The sequence below is a fragment of the Penicillium angulare genome (genome assembly GCF_028827245.1).
Source record: "Penicillium angulare strain IBT 27051 chromosome Unknown utg000004l_segment0_segment0, whole genome shotgun sequence".
Classification (NCBI taxonomy): Eukaryota; Fungi; Ascomycota; class Eurotiomycetes; order Eurotiales; family Aspergillaceae; genus Penicillium; species Penicillium angulare.
Genome location: NW_026623163.1, coordinates 6,651,518 through 6,664,624, shown reverse-complemented (window position 1 = coordinate 6,664,624; position 13,107 = coordinate 6,651,518). Strand labels below are relative to the sequence as shown.

Sequence of the window (13,107 nt, the reverse complement as noted above, 5' to 3'; positions counted from 1 at the left end):
CGAGCTTCTTTTTTTGTTTCAAATTAGTCATACTTTCATTATCCTCATTTGTCGAATCAAGGAACCCACTATGCCTAAATCAGATTCGCCTCGCCGACGAATTTCTCACCGGCTTCCAACATCTCGTCGAAAAGTCCATCGCGAGATGGCGGACGATCAGATATATAATTTCGATTACATAGATCCCAGCTTAACATTCCCTTGAAACTCTGTTAGACAAGCTGTTCCGTAAAAAGCAGAATTCTCCCTATCCGTCACTGCAACATCACAGAGATCCATTAACAGGGGCAAATGTGACTCGGACGCCCTTACTAGCTGGAGAAACCTCCCCGACGAAACAGTCACGAACTATATCGAAATCTCTTTCCTTCACAGTGTCATAAAGGTCCAAATCCAAATCACGGACCAAATGCGCAAGGCATATATAGATTTCTGCGAGTGCGAAACTATCACGTATATTAGTCTTCCATTTTCATAGGTATCTGCATAATAATAATAAGAAGCTTACTTCATCCCCACACACATGCGCGATCCCCGGCCAAACGGGACATATGCGCGCTCCATTTCTGGTGTTGGATCGAGCCAGCGCTCAGGACGGAAGTCATGAGGATCGGGGAAAATGCTTGGATCTAGCAAAAGGTCACGAAAACACATGCTAACAGGCGTCTACAGCAGCCGAGTTAGCTTCCATGTTCGTGATTTATTGATATTCATAACTTACACCCGCTGGGATCGTCCATTCTTGGTATTGCAAGGCCTGACTCGAGGATATAAGAGGTGATCGAGATGTGACGACTGAAGAGATGCGAAGGGATTCTTTCACAATAGCTGTCTGTTTACTGCTAGTCAGTTTGGCGTTCTGCAAAGGAAAAATGGGATTGTGGCTTGACGGACTAGCCATGGAAGATTGTCTAGAGTCCTCAATTCTAGAGCAGTGTTCTGGTCCAAGGCAGCGTCTTTGAGCTCTTCCACGAGCCGCGCAAGAACTGTATCTTTATTGGACAACATATGAAAAGTCGCTGTTGAAAGTATCCGGGCTGATGTCTCCCCTCCCGCTGCTATGACCTCAAACCCACTCTGCGCAATAAACTCTGCCGATTTTTGATCATCTGGTAAGCTTTTGCTTAACAGAATTTTATCAAAGAGATCGGGTATCTTCTTTTCGTCGCTCGATGTTGAGAACCGTTCGGTAGCGAGCTCGGCTTGTTCATCCATTCTCTTTCAGTGGTTGATGGAGATCAGCAAGAGCTCCAACCAACCTTCAATAGCATGGGATATCTTACTTTTCTCAATGCCGCGATCCGTGCCATGATAGGTGTTATCAGATTTAACGCAGCTAACGGCAACTTCATGGAGGCTGGAAGCGTCCATGGAAACTGCTTTGCTAAGGGAGTTACTACCGCAACTGCATGTATAGAATCCATCCATAGTCTGGCCCGTTCCTCCGATTTTAACAAATCGAGGCGAATGTTTGAGAAGGCATGTTCGCAAAGGTTATCGGTGGCATATGCAAGAAAGTTGGGCCTTATTTCAGCAAAGCCCCGGCGAGTTATCTGGGACCTAATGGTGTTGCATAGAAGTCTCGCGTTTTGATTGATTAAAGCCTCGGCATTCATGACTGTTGCTTTTGAAAAGAAAGGACTTATTGCCGCCTTTCTCTTCCGATGCAAGTCGTGATCGATCGTGCCAAAAACTATACTGTCAGCAATTTTCTATGTCACTTCGTTTCATTTGGTCTACTTTGTCACCATTTCAGCGAATCTAGATAGTTCCAACGTACCTCCCTTCGGTGTCCCTACCATATTTGCAGTTGGTGGATACTTATCACGCTTCCCCTATTGACGTGAGAAAAGTTCTTTTTTGTTACACATCGCGATCGATCACTCACTTTTAGTGGCGCACAGTAAAGCGTATCAATGTATCCAGAGTCCTGGATATGTAGCTCGTCCGGATTAATTCTCACAATAGGACCTGGAGAAGGATGAGAAAAGGAAGTCTCTGAATCTCAGGGATGGAACTCCTCATACCATATTGCTTGTGCATTCTGTTTAGCTCATACATAAATTGACCCCCCGGGCTTTTGATTAGATCATAAAATCCTTCGTAGTACTTTGTCATGGCAGCCATCTTGGGACCCGGAAATCTGGCCAGTGGATGGAAGTAGAGGCGGTACACGATCATATACACGATGTAGGTCATGAATAGACCGCATAGAGCAAGAGGCATCATTTTGTAATCCATCTTGATCGAAATCAATCCGTAACCACGGAGCTGGGCTTTGAAATTGAGTTCGAATGTATTAGTGGGGTGTCCGGGGCCTCACGGCCCACTTATACGTATGATATCTTTCATGTACTTTTCTCAAGGACGGGACACGGACCTAGGTATCTATTATGAGTCGCCACTGATTTGCCCACTAGTGAGCATATAGCAACCTTGGAATATATGAGCAAAGAACCGAAGGGCTAGCGACCAATAAGGTACACATATTCATAGTTGATCGGCATATCTAGGCCTCAATATTTATGCCGGCTTTTGGCATCTTTCCCTTTTTCAGTATAGGTCGCCTCTTCGAGAGGGGTTCCATAATTTAGTCCTCAGGATCCTGCCGTCCCGACCCGCTTTCCTGCTAGTCACCTAACGGCAAGGTCGCTCAGCACCAATGAAATGCAAGGTAATACGAATCCACATTTACGTGGTTCCTGTCATTAATAGGCTCTATTAATGGTGCTTTATGCAAGAACTAAACGTTTCATCTTAATGGCTCGGTTAGGGCCTCGCTTGGGTGAAAAGTGCTACATTCCACTCTCTGGGTAGACTCACCCGACGGGCGAGTTGCTCTACTGATAGGCTGGAGACCAAAATGAATTGAACTAATCTCAACCCGCATTTATTACAACGCTATATTTCTTATCTTACATGTGTTTACACTGACGAAACATTTCGCCAGAGTCTCATTGAGCGATAGACTGACCCACTCTATCACAGACATCAAGTACCACAAAAACCCAAGGGCAGCGAAATTGGGCGCCTTTGAAGTTAGTCTGGGGCGCTTCTTTCCTGATCCCCATCAAATTATCCAGTTCATTTGCCTCGTTCCATCCTGAGCTTAATGCAATGTCATAGTCGTCTTCGATAGCTTTTTTAGCAGTATCGTAGAATGTTTTGCAATCCCCCGCCATCTTGGATGCATAGCATTTGGCTCTCAGCAAAGCTAATGCCGCAAGTTGAAGTTTCAAATTTTGGCTTTCCTTGAGCATAAAATTCAAAACTGTAGGAACCTGTGTACTGGAAAAAAAGTCTCCGATATTCCCGACGTTTGATTCCCCCGGTTTTGAATAGTGCTCTTGATAGTCATAAAGAGCCGGGTCTGTCCATATTCCGCATACAAGCGATCGGGCTTCCAGAGCTTGGTAGAGGGCTTCATTTTGAGTGGAGTCTCGCTTCAGTGAAGAAACTGTAGAGGACCAAGTTTTCAGGTCATCACGTAATTTCCTCCTGCGCGAAACCCCTCGACGAACGTATCCTGTCGAAGCTCCCTTGCCAAGATCGAAGGCAATTTTCATGGATCTGTATAATAAAAAATCAAGTGATTCTTGGGCCTGTGTGATGTTGGTAAATGGGCCACTTGGAGGTGGAAATCCAGCCTTATGTATGGGCGATAGACCAAAAGTATCGAAGAAAAAGAGCGCGAAAGTATTAAGTTGACGAAAAATACCTAATAATTGTTGAGGGGCATTGTATGACGCTAGGACCTCCCTACCGTGACGGTAATGCATCCATGCTCCTTTCAGATTTCCGCGGAGCAGCTCAATACTTATAAAGAGAATGCATGTTATGACTACTGTATCAAGGCTTTCATGCCGCGATAAAATGACTTGTTGGATGGCAGTATTGTAATGGGAAATGGCAGATGTTCCTTTCGACATGTCGGTCAGCAGACCTTGGGAATTTTTGAATAAGGAGGATATTGCTATAGTCGCATGCATGATTGCCGTTTCATGGTGCATCATCTGAGGAACCATGTGGGTCCAAAAGTTGCGAGGCAGTGGACCAGCTAGAGTCGGGGCCACCATGCAGCGATAGAAGCCCAGGTTTTCGATTTCCAGGACTGTAGCGGCTGGAATTGCGGAGGGTTGGTATAGCCGCAGGGCTTTTGGCACCCATACGCTATAGCCATCACATTTGCGACCGGATGATGTACACTTCATACAAAATGGTTTTGTTTCGTCACATTTGACTCGTCGCACCCTAGTCGACCTTTAGCCAACAACAACATTCCGAGGGACCGTATGGCTTCTTTGTACTGACTTGCAAGTGATACAGCCTGTGTGGTGGCGACGAATTCCCTGACGGGGCATCTCAGCGGCATTCCCTTCGTAGTGCTTGAAATCTGCGACCGTTAAAGAGTCTTTGCGCAAAGAAATTGATGTGCTTGAAAGTAAATATTAGAGGTGACACCAAGGTTCATTTGGTCACGAAAGAAACGTTCCCGCTCCGCCCCCACCTTGAGCTGAGTCACAGGAAGCTTAAGAATTTGAAGAACTTGAATGCAGATGGCTTCAAATTATTTGTGGCATCATTCTTAAGGGCTGGTAGAATGAGGACCGTGACTCGGAGCCAGTAGGTATCTCTTTAGAATTACCAATTACGCAAATTCCAAGGTTGTCGGTCTCCTTAGATGTACTTTGTTTATTTATAGAATCCATTTAGATACTATTTGAACGATTTTTTCTGTGCAGTCAATCTTGGAATTAATAATTATTTTCCAAGCAACACAGACTTTATACCTATTAATCTCAACTAAGCTTAAACTTGGAAATAGGGTGTCCACATCACGAGGATTAATAGGCCTAGTACTACTATTTGTTCAAGGCTGTTCTGATACCAGATAAGGTTTAGCTTAACCTCCTTTATGGTCGCTCCCCACGACAACTGGACCTCCCAACACCCCAAGATTCGAAACATGCTCCATTCCAAATGGGTCCAACAAATCGTAAGGACGAACCTCTTCAGCTGATGGCATCATCTTCTGTGGTCCAATTATTCCCATAAAAAAAAAGCCTGTCGAAGGGTCTATTTCGTGATTTTACGTGGTGATCAGCGACCTACGGCAAGGATGGCAGAATCACGCTAACCCTATTGGGGAAACTGATTCGAAGCTATACTATATAAAGTATGTGATCGGCGCACAGCCAAGATAAGCTTGAAGCATCTTAAAATTATCTCGAAACGCTTCTCTTGTTTAGGTCAAGTTTCTTCATCTTCAATGTGAATTTGGCCCAGGCTGAACAATAACGTGGCGCAGAATGAGTCTAAGCTTGCTGGAAAGATCCACCGCTGATCTTGGCGGCGATTCACAGCCCTGTATCGAAAGGTTTAAAAGACTCCTAAGATGCTTCGATTTCTCTATTCTTCTATTCTTTTTTCTCTACAACATTGCCTTGAAACAATCTCACTCTGGTCTTCATTGTCTAAAGTCTCCGAACTATCGTTTCGGTCAATTACTACCGGTGTTCAACCCATTAGTATATCCTTGTCAGCTTCAAGTTGAACTATAGTATACATCGATTTCTTCAAGTTCCCGAGGTCTTCGCCAACTTGAACTTGAACCATCATGGGTCTTTTTCACCACAGTGGCAGCACTAATCACACATGCCCTATGCCCACCACGTTTGCCAAACGTATGTTCTGTCTTTCTGACTCCTTAAATGTTTTCTCCAAGACCTTGAATGCTGATATGATGTTTAGAGGCACCCGAGCCTGTCGTGGGCGATGTTTATTTCTATCATCTCAACATGATGATATCAGGAGTTTGCACTGCACTTGTCTGTGTGATCATTTTCGGCCTCATGTTTTGGCACTCAATACATTTGAGCAAGCCAAGAGAGCAGATCAAGTAAGTTTACCATTTCTATTCATTGGTATTGTCAAGCTAATTATAAAAGAATTATGAAAATATGCTTGCTTCTTCCGCTATACGCCGTTGTATCTTTTCTCTCCATTTGCTTCCCACACGCCTACGCATCATTGGACCCATGGCTTGACTTCTTCCAAGCCTGTGCGCTGGGGACTTTCTTCTTACTCATGTGCCAGTTCATTGCAAGCGATTCTCAATGTGACGTAAACGTCTTTTTCGCGGCTTTTGAGGCACCTCAAAAGTCTGGCAAATCCCATGTAACGGGATTGGAATGGTTCCGAGTGCGTATCCTCAATCTCAAGCTACCAAGATCTAGCAATTTTTCTTCCCGAGAGAGCTATTCTAATGACCTTCTCCCCGTAGAAACAATGGATTGCTATCGTTCAGTATCCAGTAGTCTCACTACTCGTTGCTGTTGCAACCGATATCACCCAAGCGGCTAAAATTTACTGCCTAGACAGCAACAAACCCTATTTTGCACACATTTGGGTAAGAAACCCGATTTTCAAACATGCATCACTTCTCTGACTGACCCTTTTCAAAAGTTGATGGTTATTTCCACAATCTCGGTAGCAGTTGCTGTTTTGGCTGTTTTAAAATTCTACAAATCCCTCAAGACATTTTTGGCATCGCATCAGCCGCTCGCAAAGTTGCTGGCCTTCAAATTGATCGTCGGTCTAGCGTTCCTCGAATCAGTATGATGGCCTCTACTCTCAGCATAAAACCCAGTGGAGCTTGAAGCTAACCTTGTCTCGCTAGATCATTTTTACAATTCTGCGAACCACCAATGTTTTGAAGGAAACCTCAACTCTCAGCTATGCAGACGTCAACATTGGTATTCCCAACCTTGTCACCTGTCTTCAGATGGTCCCATTTGCTCTATTTTTCCCCTACGCTTACCGTACCTCGCCTTACATCGGTGCTGGTCCCTACCAGGGTGGATTCCTTGGCTACCGAGCCTGGATTGGAGTATACAACCCAATGGAGTTACTTCACGCAATCAAGTTTGCCTTTGGCATGGCGACCGAGATGCGCAAGCAGGGTGGCGACTCCGGCGACTCGCTTGTTCAAGGACGAACGTCGTACTCCCCTCCGACTGCGCCCCCGTACACGTACCATAACTTGGACTCTACGAGTACGGCATACGAGCAGGCGTATGATATGGGCAAGCCGATCCGCTAATTGAGGATTACGGCTTGGCATTATTGGAGACTTCCGGCGCTCTTTAGGAAGACTTTGGAACATTATTGATGCATTATGATACTTGAGTTATGTTAAGTGTTTTTAATTGCTTTTTGATCGCTTTAAATTTTCTTTCTTTTTCCTTGGGATATTCATCTTTCATATTTTACATACAACGTCTCGAATCGGATAGTAAAGTTCTAGTCTTTGACCTGTAACCTACCAATTCTCTTGGTTGATTTGAAAAGCTGAGAAGTACCATTCACCAAGAGCGTTTGTTCTGTTCGAATCCTATCCTCTTCTGGCAGTGACCTGGCTTGTATACTTTGCTTTGAGTGTATTTTGATTTTAAAATGTTTTGGTTTCTCGAGTGCTGTATTTTACAAGACCTATTGGTGGGAAGATTCCGCAGGGTGTTCTTATTAATAAGATTTGAATATGGTTGTGAAAAGCTCGAGAAAAACATCTATTGGATGTATCAAACAGTCTTATTAGGTCCACTCAAAGGCCAATACCCTGATTATATGAAAATATCAAATAAAGTTACTCAATCAACATGCATCGATGAGGTAAGGTTAGAGAAGAAAGAAAAAACGAAAAAGTAGGAAACGCCAATAGAATATTAGTTCGGTTTTTGAGAGCTCTTTTCGTCGCTTGAGTCAGTCATTTTCCTTGGTTTCTGGCGTTTGTTCGAGTTTCATTTTTTTATGCAATGAGAAGGGGAAGGATATATCCTGAGGCTATAGTTAGGTCACTCCCTTATTTACTTATCAAATAGTTCAAGTTATTTTTGGATGTTACGTCAGTCATGATTCAGTTAGATTTTTGAATTCGAGTATTGAACTGCCATTCATGTAAAAGCTTCCGTTTAGTTTTGGCGCAACAAGTGAGCTAAAAAATACAATTGGTTCATCTCTTTCGTTTGGTATACTACCTAGGTGAGGAAACAAAGCTGCCCAGGTATCCCTGTAAGGCTTGTGTACCACCTCCGAAGCTTGGAAGGTGAACCGTGCCGATGAAAATTCAGCTTTTCTATGCGCGCCAATTACCGAATATTAGAAATTGGCCGTTATCCCGCATTGTTTTCTTGCATTGATCTAGATAACGGGATATCTGAAGCGAGGCCAACAAGAATGGCCAACAAGAAGGGCCAACAAGAAGGGCCAACAAGAAGGATTTCATAATATCTTGCTTAATTTCAAATATAGAGTCACTGGCATGTGGCGAGGTGACAACAGGCGCGGGATTATCTCGGTGTGGAGATATCTCGGCATTGGCTCGGTAAACCCCCGAGAGGCTGCTACTATACGGCTGAGCTGAGCCAGACCAGGATGTGATGAAAAAAAGCTTTTACCGGAATCTAAAAAGGCAACTGGGTAATACATGCAAAACATATATAAATAGTGTGCCACGATCCCTTCTCAGATAAATACAGAGACTCTCATCGATCTTTGAACACTCTACCTTTCCACCCACCTTCCTTCAACATGAGTACATCTACTTCGATCAGGTCCAGCCATACCAGCACAGAGGGCCTACACGCCGTCCCTCAGTCTTCACCAAACACGTCTACTGTCTTGCGCATAAAGCAATATTTGAAACACACACAGAAAAAATGGGGGCCCCTGATGGCTGCTAAAGAGAGTTGGGAGGATGAGTACAACTTTCCTGCCGGCAGATATGCCGGTCAGGATACTAGAGAAATGATAACGGAATGGTAAGGCTTTCTGTACTACCTGACTGGTGTGAAGCTCTAATACTAATTGTCTATCTCCAGAAACGGGTGATTTCCGGGACACGGGAGTGACTCTCGTCCTAATGCTTGCCGTCCGTCGATACCCTCGACAATGACAGGAGAAAGGTGCAACGCAACAGCCAACTACGATTAAATTAATAATGACCCATGAAATGGAATTTAATGAAGCGACTAGAGTGATAGGGACGTCTAGGGGTAATTAATACATGGATCATCAATGCTAGTGCACCATACATTGATAGCTCCGGTCGAGATAACGGGATAAGGGCGGGCCATAATAACAAATAACTACTTCTACTTCTTCTTTCTCATTTCTCTCCCTTTTTACTCTTCGCATTGAAATACATTAGAGCTTAGATAGTTCTTTGCACTATCTGATTCTTATGTTGTTGTTCAGGTCGTTCGATCAAAAAGTTGGTCCGGATCGTTGGCTGATGACATCATCACCGCTTGTTTCTCCCGGATGAGAGAAATTCGCGGGAACGTCAAGACCCCTATCAAACACAACCCGCCCTCTTTATATCCTGACTGTCTGCGAAATAAGTCTTCCATACGATGTCTAGTCATATCAAAGAGGCTGCTTTGGCGGAAGCTAAAAGTGTCCAAGAGGCTTCTAAGGGCGTCCTCAGATCAGGCGCTTATCTGTACCCATTCAAGGTGAGCTTGGAAGCTTTGGCTAATCCGACAAGCATATTCCTCAGAGACTAACAAGACCTTCCAGGGAATAATTTTCTTTGCAACCCATAAAGACTTATGGGGCCCCTTTATGGCTCGCGCAGGCCGCACCATCAGTCTAGGCATGGGTGTAACGTCCTTCATGTTTTTCTTCACCTACGTGCCTCAAATGGCCGTGATGGCATTCACTAGTGGCCCGCTAGCTGCTATATCTGCCGGATTACTCGTCCTGACTGAAAGTGCCACTTTAACAAATGTTCTTTCGCGCTCTTTCCTGGTCCAGGATGCCCTAGTCGACACCTTCGACGGTACGCTCATCGCGCGCGAACAGGAAGCTCTAGTTGCGCAGGGGCGTCAGATCAAGCCTCAATTTGGTGGGAGAGATGCAGTCGCCAGACTTGGCAAGCTATTTTCTAAGCCTTTCTCTAATTTCAAGCCCCAAGCGTTGCTAAGATCGTTGATTTTCTTGCCTTTGAATTTGATACCTGTCGTCGGAACAGTGTTGTATATTCTTGTTCAGGGCAAACGCGTTGGTCCTGGACTTCATGCTCGGTATTTCCAGCTGAAAGGCTGGAACTCCCTGGAGCGGGAAGAGTGGGTGGAGAAGAACCGGGGTGCTTACACTGGGTAGGTGGTTGCCAGTCCCTTCTTCTGAGGTTTTACTTTAAATGGGCAAAACACTGACTTTTATCTCGCATATAGATTTGGTATTGCGGCTTTTGCGCTGGAGATGATACCATTTGCTTCTATAATCTTTTCATTTACAAATACTGTCGGCGCGTCCTTGTGGGCTGCAGATATTGAGAACGCAAGCAAGTAATACACGGAAAGTATCTTTGTTTGAATGGTTTCTCTCTTGCAGAAAACTCCTTGGGGTTCAAATGTCTCCAGATAGCCAATCGACCCAGCAGTACACATGAAGTCTTTAATAAAAAGGAACTTGGGAATTTTCGGAGAGATTTGGAAAATGGTAGTCATAAATAACTAGTCATAATAAATGATGACATGAACAGCCTGTTTTATTCTATTAAGAGATATTTACATTTATTATGTTGTGTATATAACTGAGTTGCCAACTTGAATGTGTCAAAATGGCCCACACCTAGGCAGAGCATGTAAACGGTTTACCCACGGACCCCGACCGGAATTCCTTGACCTAGAGGTATAGAGTTAGTATAAAGTAGTCAACAATCGGCCAAGATAGACTTACCAGCTCATAGATACTGGCATATGTACCACAACCAAAAATGATCATCCCAATCACAAACACCACCGCGTTGCACATGGCCGTCTTCAAGTTATGCTTTTCATACCATGCGCCTTCCCTCAAAAGGAAATACCACATTACTGGTGGAATATAAAATGACAGGCCAGACACAAAAAGAGCCGAGATGATGGATAATAGATCGGAGAAAATCGGAACGGCTTCGGCAATAACCCATGCCAACACTGTAATGAGGAGGACGAGGCTGAGCCATGAGATCCAACCTTTGGGAGTATTGATAAAACGAGTGATCGACTTTTGGTACATCTTTCCGTGAATGTATCGGCAAACCACAGTTGTATTGATTGAACCGGAGATAAAAATGACCGGGAGTGCTATACCGAAAACAACTCGCGACAAGTTTGGCCCTGCTGACAGCAAGGCTGGTGATTGTACTCCCTGCCCGACGAACGCATAGATTATCGATCCGGTGAGGGTGTAAATGATAATTTGGACACCTCCTAGCCATCGCATGGCTTTGGTGTAATCTTCGGGAGTATGCATATCTTCCATAAAAGAAGGCAAACAACCTGCAAATGAATATGCGAAGACGATGTTATTGGTAGCCACGATAGCAGCAGAGAAAGAGATACCAGGTTTTGGCCAAGCAGACCAATCTGAAGTGCCAGTACTCTGGATCCCAGTTGCAATCATTGTAACGCCGATAGCAATGATAATAGAGGCGAAGTCGATATATCCCAGTATGGCGATTTCAGCAAATGACGGTGGAATAGCGAGCAACATCAAGATTGCAGCAGATACAATGCTAAATATGACCGAGCAGGAATCAGTTTGAATGATAGTCTGGAAAGCAATTGCCCCGGTCAAAGTATGCGATCCAATCACGCAGACCAGCAAGGCAACGAAGCTACCGATAAACACTTTCGATCCCCAGTTGCCCATCAAAAGCCGGCCCACGTCTGCATAATGGCTAACTTCAGGATACTTGAGCTTAACTTGACCAATCATGTATCCTGCATACATGGCAACCAAGCCAATACCAACTGTCAAGATGACGCCTGCGACCATCCCGACAGCTGCAAAGGCCGATGGCAAACCAAGACTACCGAGAGCAATCGCCTCAACGATCGAAATGATGGTCAGACGTTTCCATCCTAGACGGCGAAAGTGGGCGGTGCCTTGCAGGATATGCTGTGTCTCGGGATCCGAGGCATCAGGATCCTTCGGGAAACCCTCGGCGGCCATTTTGTTCAGACCAGTAATAACCACGCTTTTGCCGGTCTTGGTGAAGCCAGAGATCCCAAAGCTGAAGTGTAGAAAAGAATGTGCTTTTAACAAAGGAATGTTCAAAGCAAAGAGAGAGAAAGCAAGACAACAAGCGGAGTCAACATTTAAGCGAGCAGGGCAGCTGATTATTACTGTCACGGAGATTAGAGATTATCTGATCGAAGATTTGATTCAAAGTGGGCCGAACACCGGAGGTCCCCCGCCCGGTGGAGGCTATTTCCTGAAGAAGGACGACCCCTGCTAGTGCCAAGGTGCATCTTGCTTATTATTATTACAAAACTTTCGGGGCAGACCGAAAAATCATTCAATCAGGAAAAAGGCCCGATTTTAGCGGTTGTCGCGGATCAGAAAGCGAATGTAACCGTGTTGATGATCCTTAACGTGGGCATACGCACGGGTTTTGCATGGAGCTATGCATAAGATGCGGTAGAAGTACTTTTACTTTCTTTCTTCTTTTTGGCCCTTGCTATGCGTACGTTGTACTCTTTGTAGTCTCGCTTAATGAACTGAAAAGCTCTCGTGATATGCGCCCTGAAGATCTTGTGAGATGGGCGCTCGGGCCTGACCTGAATCCCGTGTTTTCTTCCGCTCGGCTTTCTGGGAATTTGTCGAGGTCGGTGGCACCATGTCGCTTTTTTGGGCAGAAGTAGTCATTTTTGGGTTCGTTCAAGACACCAATGACTCGAAATAGTATATCAACTTCAAATGCTCTTACGTATATATTCTTAAATTCCTAGATCATGCCCAAGTGTCTATATAGATTCATGTTGAGTGATATATTGTGCCTTACTTATTGGGCATCAATAACAGTCACGTGCATATATTGTGGGGGAAACAGACCGGAACATTAAACAATAAAAAATTGCATGTTGTAGTTTTGAGGATAAATTAAATTGAGTCATATTTCTTAGCGTTGTAAAATTCAGCCCCAGGAATGGGAATTAGTTGTCTTGCGTGGAATTTAATGTGAGAGCCAGGCCGCAAAGTGTTCATGAAACGTCATGTTGCGGAAGACTGCCCCCCGCTACCGTTGCCTGGATCATATCTCCCCTACATAAGAGC

At 44.6% G+C, this 13,107-nt stretch overlaps 7 protein-coding genes across 7 annotated transcripts; 3 read left to right on the top strand and 4 right to left on the bottom strand.

Annotated features, from left to right (window-relative positions):
* Positions 1-265: 265 nt before the first annotated feature.
* N7478_006396 (cytochrome P450) lies at positions 266-1,215 on the bottom strand (the record flags this gene model as incomplete). The annotated part of the gene is made up of 4 exons (XM_056922610.1): positions 266-446; positions 509-666; positions 722-832; positions 895-1,215. 4 exons carry the CDS (start codon positions 1,213-1,215, stop codon positions 266-268), a joined length of 771 nt encoding a protein of 256 aa, XP_056780647.1.
* A 521-nt stretch (positions 1,216-1,736) lies between these two features.
* On the bottom strand, positions 1,737-2,241 carry N7478_006395 (cytochrome P450; the record flags this gene model as incomplete). Its single annotated transcript, XM_056922609.1, has 3 exons — positions 1,737-1,835; positions 1,889-1,971; positions 2,028-2,241. 3 exons carry the CDS (start codon positions 2,239-2,241, stop codon positions 1,737-1,739), a joined length of 396 nt encoding a protein of 131 aa, XP_056780646.1.
* Positions 2,242-2,954: 713 nt separating this feature from the next.
* N7478_006394 (C6 zinc finger domain-containing protein) lies at positions 2,955-3,566 on the bottom strand (the record flags this gene model as incomplete). The annotated part of the gene is made up of 1 exon (XM_056922608.1): positions 2,955-3,566. The coding sequence occupies one exon, from the start codon at positions 3,564-3,566 to the stop codon at positions 2,955-2,957; it is 612 nt and encodes a 203-aa protein (XP_056780645.1).
* Positions 3,567-5,662: 2,096 nt separating this feature from the next.
* On the top strand, positions 5,663-7,102 carry N7478_006393 (OSTA/TMEM184 family protein; the record flags this gene model as incomplete). The annotated part of the gene is made up of 6 exons (XM_056922607.1): positions 5,663-5,684; positions 5,752-5,899; positions 5,949-6,201; positions 6,284-6,409; positions 6,466-6,615; positions 6,680-7,102. The coding sequence occupies 6 exons, from the start codon at positions 5,663-5,665 to the stop codon at positions 7,100-7,102; spliced, it is 1,122 nt and encodes a 373-aa protein (XP_056780644.1).
* A 1,487-nt stretch (positions 7,103-8,589) lies between these two features.
* Positions 8,590-8,953, top strand: N7478_006392 (uncharacterized protein; the record flags this gene model as incomplete). The annotated part of the gene is made up of 2 exons (XM_056922606.1): positions 8,590-8,788; positions 8,880-8,953. The coding sequence occupies 2 exons, from the start codon at positions 8,590-8,592 to the stop codon at positions 8,951-8,953; spliced, it is 273 nt and encodes a 90-aa protein (XP_056780643.1).
* A 460-nt stretch (positions 8,954-9,413) lies between these two features.
* On the top strand, positions 9,414-10,353 carry N7478_006391 (EI24 domain-containing protein; the record flags this gene model as incomplete). Its single annotated transcript, XM_056922605.1, has 3 exons — positions 9,414-9,515; positions 9,580-10,160; positions 10,236-10,353. The coding sequence occupies 3 exons, from the start codon at positions 9,414-9,416 to the stop codon at positions 10,351-10,353; spliced, it is 801 nt and encodes a 266-aa protein (XP_056780642.1).
* A 282-nt stretch (positions 10,354-10,635) lies between these two features.
* N7478_006390 (uncharacterized protein) lies at positions 10,636-12,003 on the bottom strand (the record flags this gene model as incomplete). The annotated part of the gene is made up of 2 exons (XM_056922604.1): positions 10,636-10,689; positions 10,744-12,003. 2 exons carry the CDS (start codon positions 12,001-12,003, stop codon positions 10,636-10,638), a joined length of 1,314 nt encoding a protein of 437 aa, XP_056780641.1.
* Between the last annotated feature and the right edge of the window lie 1,104 nt (positions 12,004-13,107).